General features: G+C 44.7%; 1 protein-coding gene across 11 annotated transcripts in view; it reads right to left on the bottom strand.

Annotated features, from left to right (window-relative positions):
* Nucleotides 1-18,473, bottom strand: part of LOC119975116 — a 142,386-nt gene that overhangs the window by 52,861 nt on the left and 71,052 nt on the right. For all 11 annotated transcript variants that reach the window (XR_005462659.1, XR_005462658.1, XM_038814663.1 and 8 more), the window contains one exon: nucleotides 6,504-6,597. Coding sequence is in view for 9 of the 11 variants with exons in the window: in XM_038814663.1 (XP_038670591.1) it covers nucleotides 6,504-6,597 (94 nt within the window). In the remaining 2 variants the exon portion in view is untranslated. The remainder of the gene's footprint in view (nucleotides 1-6,503; nucleotides 6,598-18,473) is intronic.

The following is an 18,473-nucleotide window of genomic DNA, read 5'->3' as shown; positions in this document are numbered from 1 at the left end:
CCTTTTCTATTTATTTTTCAAATCTGCAGCACTTTGCTCTCCTATTATCTGCTCCATGCTGGTCATTTGTAAGTGTGGTTAGTTTCTAGTTCAATGATTCATTTTTACTCTAAATGTTATCAAAAATAAACATCTTAAACAATATTACATAGTTCTGCAGATTGCTCAGTTGTTAAAACACTGTCCAGTATGGACTTCCGGTAGCATTATGTCGGGGGAAGACGTGCACGAGGTGGCTCCCGCTAGGGTACTCGCGGTTTGTGTCGGGGGACCTTCGCAAATCGATGGATATGTCCCTCCTCCCTTCGGTGGAAGGGGTGGGTTATTCGGTGAATGTGATTTCAGACCATGCCCCACATTTTGTTGATTTGGCACGAGAATCAGATTCCTCCCAGTGTCTGCCATGGAGATTGGATACGGCATTATGAGCAGACAAGAGAATTTGTGACCGTATGTCCACCGCCATTGGAGAATAAATTAAATTTAATAAAAATGAGTCTATCTCACCTTCCACGTTTTGGAAGTCCTTAAGGTGGTTATTGGGGGGAGATAATTTCTGAAGAAGTGCACATTGGAAACGTCAGCGGGGTTGCAGCGGCAAAGGCTGGTGGACTCTATCCTTGAGGTGGACCACTAATACTCACTTGGCCAAATCCAGAGTTGCTGGCAAGCAGGAAACACCTGCAGACACAATTTGAATTATGATCTTTTTGGGGCAATTTAGTATGGCCAATCTACCTACCCTGCACATCTCTGAGTTGTGGGGGTGAGACCTACGCAAACACGGGTAGAATGTGCAAACTCCACACAGACAGTGACCCAGGGTCTGGATCAAACCCGGGTCCTTGGCGCCGTGATGCAGCACAATTTGAATTATAATCAATGGATAAGGTGATGGGCCAGCTGCGACGTTCGAGGACTGTATTTTAAGAACAAGGGAGAAGGCCAGTTGTCTTTTAGCTCACCAGCTCAGACAGCAGGCTGCTTCCTGAGAGATTGTATAAAGACGGGACTAGAGTGCAGCCTGGTTTCCGCCCCGCCTCAGGTCAATGCAGCTTTTGAAACATTTCATAGGGATCTCTATAGATCGGAGCTCCCAGCGGAGAATTCAGCCTTGATGGCTTTTTTGGATGGGTTATCCATCCTAGTGATGAAAAGGGAGTGGCAAGAAGAGTTGGAATCCCCGCTGGACCAAGAGGAAATTAGAAAATGCATTGGGTTGACGCAGACGGGTAAAGCCCCTGGCCCTGATGGCTTCCCCATTTGAGTTTTGTAAAACATTTACAGAACAATTGGTCCCTTTAATTTTAGATATAACGACTTCTTGTCTTGGGGTTCGTTGCCCGTTACATTTGTGCTGGCCTCTATTTCCATGATCCTTAAGAAAGACAAGGACCCTACAGAATGTGGGTCGTACTGACCTATTTCACTTTTAAAGGCGGACTCTAAGTTACTTGCAAAAGTGCTGACACTGCGGTTGGAGCCCTGCCTCCCAGAGGTGATCTCAGAAAACCAGACAGGCTAGGTCAAGGGTCGGCAATTGTCGGCCAATATACCTTGTCTTAAATGTTGTCCTCCCCCCTCATTGGTGATTGTTTCCATAGAGCCGGAGGTGATTGTTTCCCGAGACATATTGGGAAAAGGAATTTGATAGAGAAGAGTGGGGATATCTCTGAGATTCTTGGGAGGCTTCGACAAAAGTTTATAGGGCCCCACTGCTAGTGTTTGCACAATGCTCTGAATTTGGACTTCTTTCAGCTGAATAGGGGCACAAGGCAGGGATGTCCATTGTCTCCACTCCTGTTTACTCTGGCAATAGAACTGCTTGCCATAGCGCTTAGATGTTGCAGTAAGTGGAAGGGGATAAATCAGGGAGGGGTGGAAGGTAGGCTGTCCTTATATGTGGATGACCTGCTTCTTTATATTATGGACCCAGTATTCACTATGGATGAGATAATGAAGCTGCTTGGCTACTTCTCTGGATATAAATTGAATCTTGGATAAGAGTGAATACTTCCTGGTTAATCCCCTAAGGAGGGGAGTCCAGCTGGAGATGTTGCCTTTTCGTCTTGCCAGATCTAGCTTTCGTTATCTGGGAATCTGGGTAGTCCATGATTGGGCTTCGCTTCATAAATTAAAATATACTACTCTGGTTAATGAGGTCAAATCTGATTTACAGAAGTGGGATAACCTCCCGCTGTCCTTGGTGGGCAACGTCCAGACTATTAAGATGAATGTGTTGCCGAGATTTCTTCTTTCAATGTCTCCTCACTTTTCTCCCCAAGTATTTCTTTGTCAAAATTAATAAGTCAGTGTCCTCATTTATTTGGTTGGGTAAGACCCCAAGGATTCATAGTGTGTTCCTCCAGAGAGATATGCAATCAGGAGGTTTGGCTTTACCCGATTTATTATTTTACTATTGGGCAGCTAATATTAACAAGGTACTGGGGTGGATCAGTGATCCAGGTTCCATATGGGGCGAGTTCCTGTAACGGTTATAAGCCTTGGTGCATTAGTAACTGCATCGCTGCCGTTCTCTCTGGCAAGATTTTCCTCAAATCCGATAGTGATATCCACCTTCAGGCAGCATTTTAAACTTAGTTCCATATCTCTGTTGGCCCATATCTGCAATAATCAACTCTTTTTACCAGCAGGTCTTGACTCAATGTTCAGGTCATGGAAGGAGAAGGGTTTGAATAGTTTGGTGACTTGTTCATGGAGGAAAGGTTTGCCAGCTTTAAGGAGTTGTTGGAAAAATTTCAACTCTCTGGTTCCAATCTGTTTAGATACTTTCAGATTTGCAATTTTTTGAGCAAGGCTTTTCCCTCTTTCCCCTTGGCATCACCTCCCTCTCTATTGAATTTTGTCTTTGGCCGGGTTTGGTGTGCATATGTGGCCAGATCCTATCAGTGGAGCCGGCTGCATTGAATGAGATAAAGGTGAAATGGGAGTGTGAATTGGGTCCTATTGAGGTATGGAGCGGGGCTCTTCACAGGGTCAACTCCACGTTCTCTTGTGCTCGGCTTAGTCTGACCCAGTTAAAGGTGGTGCACAGGGCTCATCTGACCAGGGCAAGGATGAGCAGAGTTTTATCTGGGGGACAGGTGTGAATGCTGTTCTGGGGACCGGCTAACCACATTCATATGTTCTGGTCCTGTCCCAAGTTAGTAAGCTTGTTGGTTTCTTCCTTCAACACCATGTCAGAGATACTTAAAGTCGATCTAGAGCCATGTCTGCTGGTGGCCATTTTCGCTGTACCAGGCGCGCCGGTGCTGCAGACGGGAGTGAAGGTGGATGTCTTTGCCTTGGCCTCATTAACAACCCAGAGACGAGTTCTGCTTGGGTGGAGGTCCCCTACTCCGCCCAGCACCTCGACTTCGTTGGGTGACCTCTTGTCATTCGTATTTTGGAGAAGGTGAAGTACACAATTAGGGGGTCGGTAGAAGGGCTCTACCTGAGATGGCAGCCATTCATTTCCTTTTTAAAAGACCTAGTCACCGTCAGTTGTTCAGAGGTTTAGTTTAATGTTGTGGGGTTTTGGAGAGTTTGTAGAGTCAAACTGAAAGTAACTTTATTTACAACAATATGCACAAAGGGGCAGTAGTTCATTACTGGTTCCCTCTCTAGCCGGTAGCACACTGGCCAGCTCTATTTATACAGCTACACTGCTAATTATTTGCACCCCCCCTCCCATTGGGGGAGCTTATATTCCCCAAGGAACATGGGACAACCAATTGTCCCCAGCCAATAGGATTCGGGCAGGTTATAACAGGGGGTTAAGTTAATTTGTGCTTTTGATTGTTTGTCATGTTCTTTATCATTGTAACTTGAATTAATTGTGTTATATTATTTTATTTATAATGAAAAACTTTCAATCAACATATAAAAAAAATACTGCCCTGTATGTAACAGAGCCAGAAAGGCCAAATAAAATTAATGCTCTGTGCCAAGTCAGTTGATCACAGGCAAATGGGAGAGCTGCAAATTGTCTTCAGCAACCACAGAATAAGGAAGGGAAGCAATTCAGGCACAACCCCCACTCGTGATTACTATCTGGTGACTCTGCTATTTGTGTATCTATATTTTACAGCTGGTGGAGACAGGATTAGGCTTGGTTATGTTGCACACATGCCAGCACAACACTGCCTAGGCGTATGCATCAAGAATGGTCACTTAGAACATAGAACAGTACAGCACAGAACAGGCCCTTCAGCCCTCGATGTTGTGCCGAGCATTGTCCGAAACCAAGATCAAGCTATCCCACTCCCCGTCATTCTGATGTGCTCCATGTGCCTATCCAATAACCGCTTGAAAGTTCCTAAAGTGTCCGACTCCACTATCACAGCAGGCAGTCTTGGACAAAGTGTTAGGGACTGCCTCTGTCTGTATCCCACAATGAGTCAGGACCTTCAAGAAAGGTGGATGAAATACAGGGTTGGTTGGGAGTGGGCAGGGTTGGGAACAATGAACAATACTGAAGTTGAATGTCTACACTGAATTCCCAGATCCCAACCTCCCAGCAGGGAACCATGTTCAAAGAGAGTGTGCATTGGAGCTACAGGCACAGTATTATACCACTGATTCTCCTTTTGCTCTCTTGCCGAATATGCCTCCCTGTTGCAAGCACAGAACCATGAACTTACCCTTGGGTCCCAGTGCAGGGACCGTCTTCCTATTTCAGTTCCTTCCCTTTACTGAATGGGGAACTGAAGCAGAGAGTGCAGCTATTAATTGAACTATGAAAACATAGTTCTATTTTTGTAATATTTATAAAGGCAACATTACATAAACTAAAGTAGCCATATTACTAGGATAGATTTTTAAGGGTACTGCAGGAAAAATAGCATTCACAACTGTAAATAGCATTTACAACTGTAAATAGGATGCAAGTAACGTATCTCTCACACCAAAGGCATACACAGACACTCAAAAACATGCATTCAAGCATGAGCGTAAAACACTAATTAATTTGGAAAGTATCTTTTAGATTTCACACAAGAAACAATTAGTAGGTTTGTATGTTAGAATCAGTTATAAAAATATCTTGATAGAAACATTTCCAATCTAGACTCAACCCTGTCTATTCAACACATATCTCCCCAGATAAGGAAGTATTTCAGTATTATTGTGCCTGCAGTGCTAATGAACCACAGGTCTCTGATGTCTAATTGACAGCTATGCTTTACACTGGCAATGTGAAGCATGATTCCAAGTGAAAGCTTTAATTGACACAATCTTTTAAGTTAGGCAGTCAGCCAAGTTGATAAACAGATATGAATTATGAACTGCAGTCATATCTTGCACATTTAACCGCTGAGCATTTGCTGTCATACCATCTAGCGAGGGAACAATAAAATGTCAGGAACAGCAGAAGTGATGACAGATGCTGTCTCCAGGTGGGAAACCATCTTCCTAATTAAAGTCTAGATTTTATCATTACTGTTCAATTAGCATATATATATATATATATATATATATATAAGAATATATTTTTAAATGCCCATGATTCTGGCAATGGAAGTAAGGTCTTTCAATATTTTTATGGTAGAGTTAGATACATTCTTGATTAACATGGAGGCAAATAGGTATTGGGGGTAGGCAGGAATGTGGAGTGGAGGTTACAGCCAGATCAGCCATGATCTTAATGAATGGCAGAGCAGGCTCGAAGTGCTGAGTGGCCTACCCCTGCTCCTAATTTGTGTGTTTGTATATATCGGGGAAGTGATTTGTTTTGGGGAACATTCAGAAATAAATCCCATGATGCTCACCAAACCATGCAATTTCCCCAGTCGGCCTCACTTCTCATTGGCATCTTACTTTTAATCTGCAATACATTTTAAAGTGCCAGTGTTCTGTATCGCTTTGCCTGCCAAACACTGCTGGATAGAGCAGAAACCAGGAAGATCTTAGTTCTGCACATCAGTACGGTTTAAAATCAGAGCCTGTGTTTAAGTATTGGGGAGCAAGACAGATCTGAGTGCTTCCCATTCATAAAGGCTGCTGTTTATATAACAGTAGATTTAAAAAACACTTCAATTTGTTCACCGGCTGTTTAATTTGGATCTATGAGGATGAGAAAGTATCGCCTCCAGCACATTTTGCCATTTTCCCCACAGCTGCCTCATGATTTGCAACATTTTTTCCCCCAGTTTAATCATTTTCACATTTCAGATCTCAGGTATGCTGTCAAGGACAGCGATGAGTATGGCGGCTTGACACCTCCCCACTCGAACAAAGGCAAAGAATTATAGGCAAAAGCACTGTATGTTGTACATGTACATCAACGAGTGGCAAGTTGGATGAAAGCATCATCACAGCTCAAGGCTACTTTCCAACTGAAGTAATCAGGATGATTAAAAGAAATATAAAAGGAATGCTTTCAAAATATAAGTTATGTTACTGGTCCACATCTAATGTTAATGATAATTATCCTGATGTTGGTCTAAGATGTAGCTAATATGGCTGAAATTTAAGTTAAATAATGGGTAACGTTGGCAATTTACCTCTCCCCCTTTGTTTCCTGGTCTCTCTGGCTCTGCTTTTCCAGGGATGGATCATAAACAGCCAGTGTGATCTCGGAGCCCTGCTGGACAAGTTCTGCAGAAATATCACATACATAAAATTAGATTCAGTCAAATTCTTCATTTTATTGCTGGAGGGCAATGGATACAACAAGTATTTTCTATGAATTTGGAATGGAGCCTCAGATTTTCATCATGTATATTAATTATTTAGATAAAAGCATAGAAAATAGACTTTGAGGGTGCTCTGAGGGTCCTCGTTTATGACATGCAGATACAGCAGATAATAAAGAAAGCAAATGGAATGTTGACATTTATAGCTAAAGAAATAGAGTATAAAAGGTAAGGAAGTGTTGTTGCAACTGTACAAGGCATTGGTGAGACCACACCTGGAGTATTGTGCACAGTTTTGGTCCCCTTATTTGAGGCAGTTCAGAGGAGGTTCACTAGACTGATTCCAGAGATGAGGGGTTTGTCGGATAAAGAGAGATTAGGCCTACGCTCTCTAGAGTTTAGAAGAATGAGGGGAGATCAAATGGAGGTATACAAGATGATGAGGGATGGAGTAGACGTTGAGCTTAGTCTTGTGGGACATTCTAGAACAAAAGGGTCATAGTCTGAGGATAAGAGGTAGCAGATTTAAAACAGAGCTGAGGAGAAACTACTTCTCCCAAAGGGTTGTGAATCTGTGGATGTCGCAACCCCAGAGTGCGGTGGATGCAGGGACAGTGAATAAATTTAAGATGGCGTTAGACAGGTTTTTAAATTGGTAATGGGTTTAAGGGTTATAGAGAACGGGCAGGATGGTGAAGTCAAGGCCACGATGAGATCAGCCATGATTGAATGGCGAAGCAGACTTGATAGGCCAAATGGCCTAATTCTCCTCCTATATCTTATGAGAGGAGGCAATGGTGCAAGACTGAGCCTCCATGTTTCCCCAACTCGAGCCAGGGTCACTAATCCATTGCAGGATCTTCTGTATGTTAGCAGCCCAATAATAAAACAGAAGATTTGGGAGGGCCAAACCTCCCAGTCCTCTGTCTCTTTGAAGCAGAGGGCTGCGGATTCTGGGGCACTTGCCCACCCAGATAAAAGCCAAAATCAACCTTGTTAACCATAATAAAAAAATATTTGGGCAAAAAAAATGGGGATACATTGAAATAAAACTAATACTCTTGGAAGCACTTTCATCTTTATAGTTTAGATCCTACCTGCAAGAGATAAAGGAAGATTGCTCCACCTCTGCAAGTCTGTTTTAACATTACTGACGAGGCTTGAATAGTTCAGTTTATGAAGTAATGCCCAGTTATGGGCTACGCAGACATACAGGTAGAGGGCAAAAGACGGCAATTAACTAAGTTTAGCCTCTCTGGCAGGTCAATTAACCGGAAAACACACTTTTACTCACATTTAATTTGTAATCGGAGAAGGTATCAAAATGTTGAGAGTATCCTCATTAAGTTGTCTACTGAGGGGCCCGGGTCTGTAATATACAGAAGTAGATCATCTGCTCCACTCCGTCCCGGCAGATACCCTTCCACCCATCGGATGATCGCAACGCTATTGAGAAGGGCTGAATAGCTAGCGCAAAGAGCAGCAGGGAAAGAGAGCAGCCCTGTCAAGTGCCCCTGCCGAATGAAAACTATTCTGAAGATACAATGGGCGGAATTCTCCGACTGCCCACCGGGCCAGCGAATTGCTGGAGGCGGCGTGAATCCCGCCCCCACGCCGGCTGCCGGATTCTCCGGCACCGGTTTTTCGGCAGGGGCAGGAATCGCACCGCGCACCGGTCGGGGGCCATTGGCAGCGCCCACCCCGGCAATTCTACGCCCCGCGATGGGCCAAATGGCAGCCTGTTTTCGGCTGGCGTAAATTAGACCAGGTCCTTACCGGCGGGACCTGTTTAGCCTTTGCCTTGCGCACCTGTAATATTTCGCTAAATGTCTCTTCTTGTTGCATTGGTGGCAAACAACAGCCCTAAATTTGCAATGATTCTTGTTGTGTGGTCCACCACACCCAAAGCATCCCACTGCTTTCACCTTTTTGCTTGCAACCTCTTTCTTCATTTGATGCAGCACCCCAGTTTAGGCACCAACATTAACCTTCTGAATCTCTTTAGCATTGCTGGAAGCCATTTCCACGCCCTGCAAAATTTCCACAGCCTTCTTACAAGCAAGTGTGGCTCACCCAACAACCGACACTGAATGTTGTCCTCGTTAATGCTGCTGTCCAGTCTATCTATGAGCATGTCTTCTAAAATTGCTCTGAAATCGCAGTTTTCTGAAAGCTGGCATGATGTTGCCATAAAATTAGCTACCGATTGACCTGTTTTTTTTTAAAAAGGCTATGAAATTTGAATCTTTGAACAATCACTGAGGGCTTCAGTTCATGGTGATTCTGGACTAGAGCAACTAAATCTGCAAATAAAATCTCCCCTGGCTTCTGTGGTGTGGCCAGATTCCTCGTCTTTGTCCCACATGAGAATCTAGCATTGTTTTGCCTCATCTTCTATTCAATTTGCTAAAAGGAAATGCAGCAACCTCTCCATTTGTTCAGCCCAGTTTTCGCTTCTCTCATCAAACTCACTGACCGTCCTGAACATAGCCATGGTGCTGATAACTTGAAATGCTGTTGAATAAATCCATAATGAAAAGTAGCGACTCACTGAATGTAACCTAGTGTTGCCATGCTGAACATTAAAAACTCCACTTTATTTTCTCGTCGCGACAAAATGTGGCAACTTGAGACCACGAAAGAGGTAGTCAAATGCGTTGTTTTTTTATAAATGCATTTTTATTGGTTTTCAAATTTTTACAAATATTGCATCACAACAAAAAAAAGCCATAGGTATCAATGCAAAACAGATACAGTACATAACAGAAGTCATTACAAGCATCGGAACAAATAAGACTGGATGAGTCGGGGAGAATATCCCCAATGTGTTCCCTCCCCGGATACAAGATCTGTCTGCACCGAAGCAGGATACAGTCAACAGCACAGAGTTACATCATACCCATAGCTTCAATGAAAAATAACAGAGGAATAAAAACCCGAGAACCCCAGAACTGAGAGGGAATTACACTGATACCCACAATGCAATCCAACTCCCTTCCAGAGCAGACAACCATCCGATAACCTGCAGTCTGCCTGGGCCTAAAAAGAAAAAAGCACGCATGCCCCGAATCTAAACTAAAAGAAAAAGTATGAAAATAAAACCCCAAACTGGTGAGCTCTAACTGGGGGGCCTTCCCCCATTCCAGCGAGGCCAAATTAACCCTGCCAACTGCAAATCTCCATCCCTCATCCTGCTCCAGCACCGCACATCTTCCTTCTAAGCAAGACAGCGGGTAGGCAACAAAATGCACTCCCTTCCAGCCACGACAAGGATTGTCAGGGAAGATCAGGCCCAAATACATTTAGGATAAAGACTGTGCACAAATCCCGTATTCAACATTCGGATTAACATTATAGAAATTTGTTAAATCAGGATAATCAATGGTACAGGGAAGAATTGACATCATGAAGCAGACAACAACATGATCAACAGGGAGCAAAGTCCAGGATAGTAACCGAGAGGCAGAAATGAAAGTCAGCCCTCAGGGTAATGACTTCTTTACTGGTGCATGAAGAAAGTCAAAATCAAAGCTGGGATAGCATCAGGATCAGTGAACACTTTTCAGGATATCTCAAGGGTTCCAACGATCAAGGCACAAGACACCGTTACTTCCACCATGTCGTCTCACCAGAATCCAGGCGGTCAACAACCTAGGCTCAGGGGATGACTCAACCAGTTTGGCCATCCCCATGCACTGACAACCAACATCTGGAACAGAACAACACAGTACCAGTGGTCAGAAGGCCACACCAACCCCAGGCCTTGAAGACAGGATTAGATGTGTTCCATCAAATTTGATTTTCCCAGCCTCTCAATTGAAATTCCCAAAACATGGCACCCAATTCTCAAACTCAGTTGGAAACTTTTCCACCACCTCACCTCGAGGATTGCGCTCAGCAGCACCCCTCTCCTGCTCTCCGCCTCTCCCTCTCCCGACTCCATCAGAATGGACAACAGGCCATGCTACAGGGATTCGACCGTATGGAGGCGAGCTCCCAACAGCGACAGTGTACTCTCCATTGCAGGAACCTCCTTGTGCGACTCCATAAAAACATTCCACAACTCTTGGAATTGGGTCTCGATAGCCTGTGCCACAGAGCCGAGATCTTCAGCTAGAAAAGCATCTTTGTTGGCAGCCATCATCTGTCAATGCACACCACACCATCAGGGTGGGGGCCCGCACAAAAGCAACTGTGTCACTAAAGGCAGGTCACCACCCTAACTCCATCCAGCTGTCAGGGACAGGCGGGGATTTAAACATTCTAACTTGATTCTGTCCTGCAATAACACCAACCAACAATTCGCGGGACATAATGGGAGCGATTCAGCGACCCTGTTAGGCACAGCATAGATCTGGCGCAACGGGCGAATCACTCATGAGCCCCAAATCAGGCTCTATTTCGGACGCCTGACTCACTCCACCCGGTGCGATCAGGATCTCTCCCTCGCTTTATCATTTAAAGACCTATACACAGGATTCACCCTGCGCCTGGGACTCACCAGCCATGCCTGGAAAGCCTCGCCAGGGCGCCATTTAGTACTGGTCCACACCAACATTGACCTGGCGAATGGTATCTGGAGGGGCTCTCCCAGATAATTAGAGACTCCCTGGTGTTCAGGGACAGCGCAGGGTGACACTATGGCACTCCCCCTGGTACCCAGGCAGTGTCACCCTGACACGGCCAGGCTGCCAGTGCCGGGTGTCTCGGTGCCAGATTGGCACTGCCAGGGCTGGGTCCAGCAAGGCCTTGCGAAGTAGAGGGAGTGTGAGGGAGGGTTCCCGAGGCAACCCCAAGGTTGGGGGATAAGGAGAGGGTCAAAAATGTGACATGAGACTGATTGGGGGCCGTGGGGGGGATGATTGGGATTGCCGGACAAAATGGCGCCCCGATATGCAAGGAGCCTTTCCTGCTGGCGAGCTTCAGAGTTCTCCGCCGAGAAACACCTCACTAAACACACCTTTCAGTGGACTTTACTCAGTCCGCTGAATCGTGCCCAATATAAACTATGTAAACCAAGAAAAGACAAACAGGAAATGTGCACAAGAATGAATTAAAAGATGAGCGAGTCGGAGCGCAAAAATACAACCATTCCTGTACTCACATTAGGTGTCATGTGAGAGTACCTTTAAGAAATGGGTGTTCATAAATGGGTGTGTAGTGATATCTGTAAATAAATATCTGTAGTGAGAGTACCTTTAAGAAATGGGTGTTATTACTGCAGTGATGTCAGAGAGTGGGTGGAGCTGGGCTGTCTGTCAGCTTTTAACTTCGTTTTAGGCTGTTTGCTGCAGGGTGTGTTTTAGTTTCGTTTTCAGAGCTGGATAGCTGCAGTCACAGCGAGAAGGGGTATGAGTCTCTCTCTCTGTAATCTAAAAACTAAATCGATCCTTTGGTGATTTAAAACTAATAATTGTTCTCAGTAGTGACTTTAACCTGATGTGCTTCTTTTAAAAGTTCTTTTTTAAGTCTTATGGATGTTAAAAGGACAGCTTAAGGATTTCTTAGTGTTGTAGTCTTTGGGGGTTGTATTTGAATTAATGGTTGCTAAGATGTTCACCGTATTTTTAAAAAGGTTACACTTGAGTTGATAGGATAAACATTGTTTTGCTTTAAAAAATACTTTTCCATTTCTGCTGTACCACACCTGTAGAGTGGGCCGTGTGCTCCCCATACCACAATCTATTAAAAGTCATGGGTCAGGTGAACTCCATGTTACACTTTGGGGTTCTCTAAACCCTGGCCCATAACATAGATGACTCCTCAAATCTGTTGTTCAAAAGAAAGAACTTCTTTATATGAATAAATAACCAAGTTTAACAATAAAGGTAATTCAGCAGAATTAGTAACAGTAATAACTTTGAAAAGAGGAGCACAATTAAAACAGGTCTTGCCTACATCAGAGTAACAGTTAGAGGAGAAAAGCTTATAAGAACATTCTGTACTCAAAATGACACTCTGTAACCGAGCCTAATTGATACAATTTAATATTTGGCATCCCTAGCTCCCCCTGGAGGCAAGGAACTGCAGTTTAGCCAACTTCAAGCTAGATTTTTTTTGTTCCATATAAATGCACTAGGCATCCCATTGATTTCCCTGAGGGTCATAACAGATGACAAGATTGGTAGCATCTGTAAAAGATGCAATAACCTGGCAACACATTCATCTTAACCAGCATCATCCTGCGCAACCACAATATTGGTAAGGAGGACCAATGATGCAGATCCCACCTAATACACATGAGTCATGAGGGAGGTTTGGGTATCATGATTAGCCTCTCCTTTAGACTTTAGAAGGGGACTACTGAAATGGGAAATTAGTGTGTTGGGGGGGGGGGGGGGGGGGGGGCTCCCTCTAAGCCCTCTTAATGGCATAGCCTCAGACTTCGTAAAATTGATTTTATAACCTGGGAAGAGACTAAATCTATGCACCACATCAATAAGAGTGGGAACAGAAATATCTGGTTCAGATACAAAGAGCAACATGTCATCCACATATAGCATAATCTTAGGTTGCATCTCTCCACTACGCAGCTCAAAAATGGAAGTGTCCTGTGTAATTGCCTCCGGCAGGTGCTCAATGGCTATTGCAAACAGTAACGGGATGACAGGCAGCCCTGCCCAGTTCCTCACTGATGACACAAATTCTCAAGACCTATAACCGCTCATAAGAACTGCCGCCAGAGGACTTTAATAAAGCACCTGTATCCACTTATACTCCTTTCCAAACCCAAACTTCTGCAATGTATAAATTGAACAATTACATTTCAACTGGTCAAAAGCTTTCTCTACATCAAAGGAGATCACCTGATGTCCACTCCTGAAACACCTGAATGACATTTAATAATCTCCTGACATTGTTACATGAATCTCAGCCCTTTATGAACTCAGTCTGATCACCCTGGGTGATCAAAGAGAGAATTCCCTCTAGGCGCCCCACTAACACTTTGGACAACAATTTCAAATCCACATTCAGGAGCAAAATTGACCTCTCGGATGCACATTCTTCAGGATTCTTACCTACCTTCAGAAGTAAGGACACATTTGCTTCTTGGAGCAGCTGACCTGCTTCAAATGGGTGACTGTACCTGCCAATCAACAGTTCCATTAGCAAGTCTTTAAATTCCTTATAAAATTCACATCCAAAACCATTGGGACCTTGCATCCCCTGACTGGTCTGTTTCATATAAATCAGCATAAAAACCATTAAATGCCTTGTTGATATCCTCTGTTTTAATCATTCTAATCTCCTTGGAGTCTAGCACAATGGGAGCAGCCCTAGACTCAACCTTCTTCCCAGTAAGAAAAGCCAGGTATCTATTTGGTTTGTTTCCAAACTCATGTAACTTTTGTTTGGCAAACTGTAAACTCGTTTCAGCATGTTGAGTCAACAAGGAATCCAGCGCTGTTCTAATTGCATTAACGTCTTTCAGCAACAAATGGTTAGGACTCCTTCCATCCCCCCTCTCGTTTCAGCCAAATTTACTTCCATATAAGTGTTTCGGCCATTTTGAAAGATACATTTTTGTTGACTAACACGGCGATACCCCGACTACTGATTAAGAATGATGCAAAAAACACCTGTCCCACCCAGTCCCTCTCAACTTTAAGTGCTCCTTGCCATCTAAAGGGGTTTCCTACGACAATGTTACATCAACTTTCACTTTTTTAAGGAAGGAAGATCTTTTTTCTCTTAATAGGCTGATGTACTCCCCGCACATTCCAGAAGCAAATTTTCAAAATAGCTACTGCCATTACTCACTCAGCCAAAGCATGCATCAAAACATCCCCCCCACCCCCACCAACCAGTTAATCCAGAGGCACCATAGAAACTAGGCCATTCAGCCCACCGAGTCTGCCTAGGAGCACACACCCTACCTAGGAGCACACACCCTACCTAGGAGCACACACCCTACCCTGGAGCACACACCCTACCTAGGAGCACACACCCTACCTAGGAGCACACACCCTAACTAGGAGCACACACCCTACCTTGGAGCACACACCCTACCTTGGAGCACACACCCTACCTAGGAGCACACACCCTACCCTGGAGCACACACCCTACCCTGGAGCACACACCCTACCTAGGAGCACACACCCTAACTAGGAGCACACACCCTACCTTGGAGCACACACCCTACCTAGGAGCACACACCCTACCTAGGAGCACACACCCTACCCTGGAGCACACACCCTACCTAGGAGCACACACCCTACCCTGGAGCACACACCCTACCCAGGAGCACACACCCTACCCAGGAGCACACACCCTACCCAGGAGCACACACCCTACCCAGGAGCACACACCCTACCCAGGAGCACACACCCTACCCAGGAGCACACACCCTACCTAGGAGCACACACCCTACCTAGGAGCACACACCCTACCTAGGAGCACACACCCTACCTAGGAGCACACACCCTACCTAGGAGCACGCTGAAGGGTGCTTTCCATTCAAGATAAATGGAAGTCCCTGAGATTTTTAAGCATAAACATTCATTGTAGTGCTCCATTACCAACACGCTAACATGATAAATAGCAACATAAGATTAGGTAGGAAATATAGTAACAAGGGATAGAGTCCGGATTTCACAGTGAACTGCAGACTTCATTATCTTCCACTAAGTTCACAAAAGCCAAGGCAATAGCCGGATCATCGAATATCTTTACATTGAGTTGTCGATACCACCCTCAGTGTAGTAGGATTAAAAAAGGACATAATTCACTCCACCAGCCATGAGTCACTTTCTTTGTTTAAAATCCGTTCATGGGATCTAGGCATTGCTGGCTGAGCCAATAATTATTGCCCATCTCTAATTGTGCCCTTGAACTGAGTGGCATGTTCGGCCATTTCAGAGGGCATTTTAAGAGTCAACTACATTGATGTGGGTCTGGAATCACATGCAGGCCAGACCAGGTAAGGACAGCAAATTTCCATTGCTAAAGGACATTAGTGAACAGATGCGTTTTTACGACAATGGTCATCTTCAAAGCCTTTACAGTTCTGTTACATTGCCGCCGGGTAATCTTGGAAGAAAGAGCGACCTTTGTCCCCTCATAGAGCAAGGTCCCACCACCCCTCGCCACTTCCAATACTCTTTGACGATCTCCGAAGTTATGAAAACAAATAGTTACGGGCCAGGAATGCAGATTGCCCCTCAGCCTGGAAGAAAGGTACAATGTGCCTTTTCCAACTTAATATGCCCAGCTTTCATATCCAGCTTAAAAAATCATAGCAGCCAACTCTCAAATAACTTAATAAGGAGCTTACTCTCCACTCCTTCCAGCAAACCGACGACCTGGGCATTTTTCTACCAACCTCGGTTCTTTAGGTCATCCAGGACAGGTTTTCCAAGGACTGCAAGCCGGCTCCAACTGAGCAAGTTACATTTTCAACAGTCAGCATTCCTGTCTTATTGAGCCTCTTAGTAATATTCTGCCGTTCAACCTCATGAGCACTGATGTTCTGTGCCAGCCAGCCGGTTTTATCGTCATTTACTTTAATAATATCAGCAGGCATCACCTGTAATGCCTTCGAGAGAGCCGGGTTGAGAGCCCGTTCAAGGGTCAAGTCGCCATGTTGAGGAGGCAGCTCCACCCCAGTTGCTTCTGACTGCTCTCTTTTGTCAATGATTTTCTTAGGATTCCTCAGCATTTTGTCATCAACGCTTACCCAGAATTCTTCCAGGGATATACCGTGGAGTATTCACTCCCGGATTAGGTAATCAGGATAAATGAGAAAATTAAAGGATGAGTAGCGCCAGAGCCCACGGAAATGCTGCAATTCGTGCACTTGCATCACGTGACCTTCAGAATGTTTCCTTAACATTTACAGATGAGGGGTGCAGAGGAGCAAAGATATTTAATGTCATCATAGGCAAGTCACTAAAACATAGTTTTATTCTCCGAGCCCTGCGCCGGAGTATCGCCGCAACCGCGCCACGCGCCGAGGCACGATTCTCCGAGGTGCGGAGAATCAGCGCCATTTACGCTGGATCTTTTGCCACGCCGCTGGAATCGGTCGTATCAGGGCCCAGTTCGTGCCATCGTGAAACGCGACAGCGTTCACACGGCGCAAACACTTGGGCTCCATTTCGGAGAATCGCCCCCATAATGCCCAAGTACAAAATATAATCAAAAAGGAGTATTGGCTTTAATTCAAAAGGGTTGAAATTTAAAACTGAGGCAATGATGTTTGAGTTGTAGTGTCTTGATCAGAGTTCATCTGACTATTGCCTTCAATTTGGGCGCACCCAGGAAAGATATAAAGGCACTATAAGTACAGATTCACCAGGATGGTATCAAAGCTTAAAAGGTTAAATTGAGGGCAAGTTGCATTTACTGGATTGGTATTCCCTCGAGTTTAGTAGCTTCAGTGTCTAATTGAGGCAATTAAAGCAATGAAGGGATTCAGTATGGTAAAATGAGTCCCTCTGGTGGACGAGTCTTAAGGTTTGAGCTAAGCCATTTAGGTGTGAAATCAGGAAGCAGTTTTCACGCAAAGGATAGTGGAAATTTTAAGATCTCTTCCCTCAACACTATAAATGCTGGATTTTCAAATGACCGGGGAGTCAAAGGTTATGTGGGGAAGGCAAGAAAGTAGCATTAAGACCACAATCAGATCAGACGTGATCATGTTGAATGATGAAGGAGCAACCTTAATGAGCCAAATGGCCTCCTGCTCCTATGACCTTATGTTTCGAAGAGCAAGAGGCACCTTTATTGAAACCATTAGGATCCTGAGAGGTATTGACAGGGTGGATGTGGAGAGGATGTTTCCTCTTTTGGGAGAATCTAGAACTAGGGGTGTTTGTTTAAAATTAAGGGGTCGCTCATTAAAGAAAGATGAGGAGAATGCTTTTCCCTCAGAGGGTAGTGAGTCTTTGGAACTCTTACTCAAAAGGTGGTGGAAGCAGAGTCTTTGAATATTTTAAGACAGAGTGAGGTAGATTATCGATTAACAAGGGGTCAAAAGGTTATCGGGGTAGGCAGGAATGTAGGATTGAGGTTACAAGCAGGTCATCCATGATCTTATTGAATGGTGGAGCAGGCTTGAAGGGCTGAGTGGCCTACTCCTGCTTCTAATTCATATGTTGCTTGTACATATACTCGTATGAAATACAGAACATTCATGATCCATAAATGGCAGTACAGGCTCGATGAGCTTAACAACTTCCTCTGTTTCAAACATTGCCATTACTCGCAATATGAATACATATGGAATTCCCCGATCTACTATTTCAATGGTATTCAAATTAAATGGCCTTATGTCTCAGTTAAAATGGTGGACAGAATTCTGCCACAGAACTCTGCCAAAGTTCACAGGGTGAGGGAGATAAACCTCCTCAGAAGCAAGGTGTGTGACATTGGAGATTCTGGCAGATGCTGGCCAGCTCGTGGAATAGCCAGGAAAGTTCCTCGATTGCCCACCATCCCCTTAGTAAATGCAGTCTGCAGCCCCAGCAATTGCTTTATGCTTTCAATTAACATTTAAATTCTCTTTTCCTACGTCTAGGTCCGACTCCAACCTGCATCTCTCAGTGAAGCTCACTTCCACCCTTCTGAAGGGCAGTATGCCTCACCGCAATCAATGTATCAGCCTCCAAACACGTGCCAGGTCCCTTTGACACCAAAGGAAGTGGGAGCTCCAGCACAGGGTTTTGCCTTCCTTGGCCCGGTCTCCTCCTCACCAGTCACCTTGTTTTTGGACAGGTGGATGCACCGCCCCAAGTAAGGTTGGAGGAAACTCCAGTGTGGCTGGGACCTGTTTTTTCCCTCGTCTCAGAGGATTTTGTGGGTCTTTTGCCAGACTCCCACTGGAGTGCAGCAGCAATG

The sequence above is a fragment of the Scyliorhinus canicula genome, chromosome 12 (genome assembly GCF_902713615.1).
Source record: "Scyliorhinus canicula chromosome 12, sScyCan1.1, whole genome shotgun sequence".
Taxonomy (NCBI): Eukaryota; Metazoa; Chordata; class Chondrichthyes; order Carcharhiniformes; family Scyliorhinidae; genus Scyliorhinus; species Scyliorhinus canicula.
Note: the sequence above shows the minus strand (reverse complement) of the source record. Positions and strands in the feature narration are given on the sequence as shown.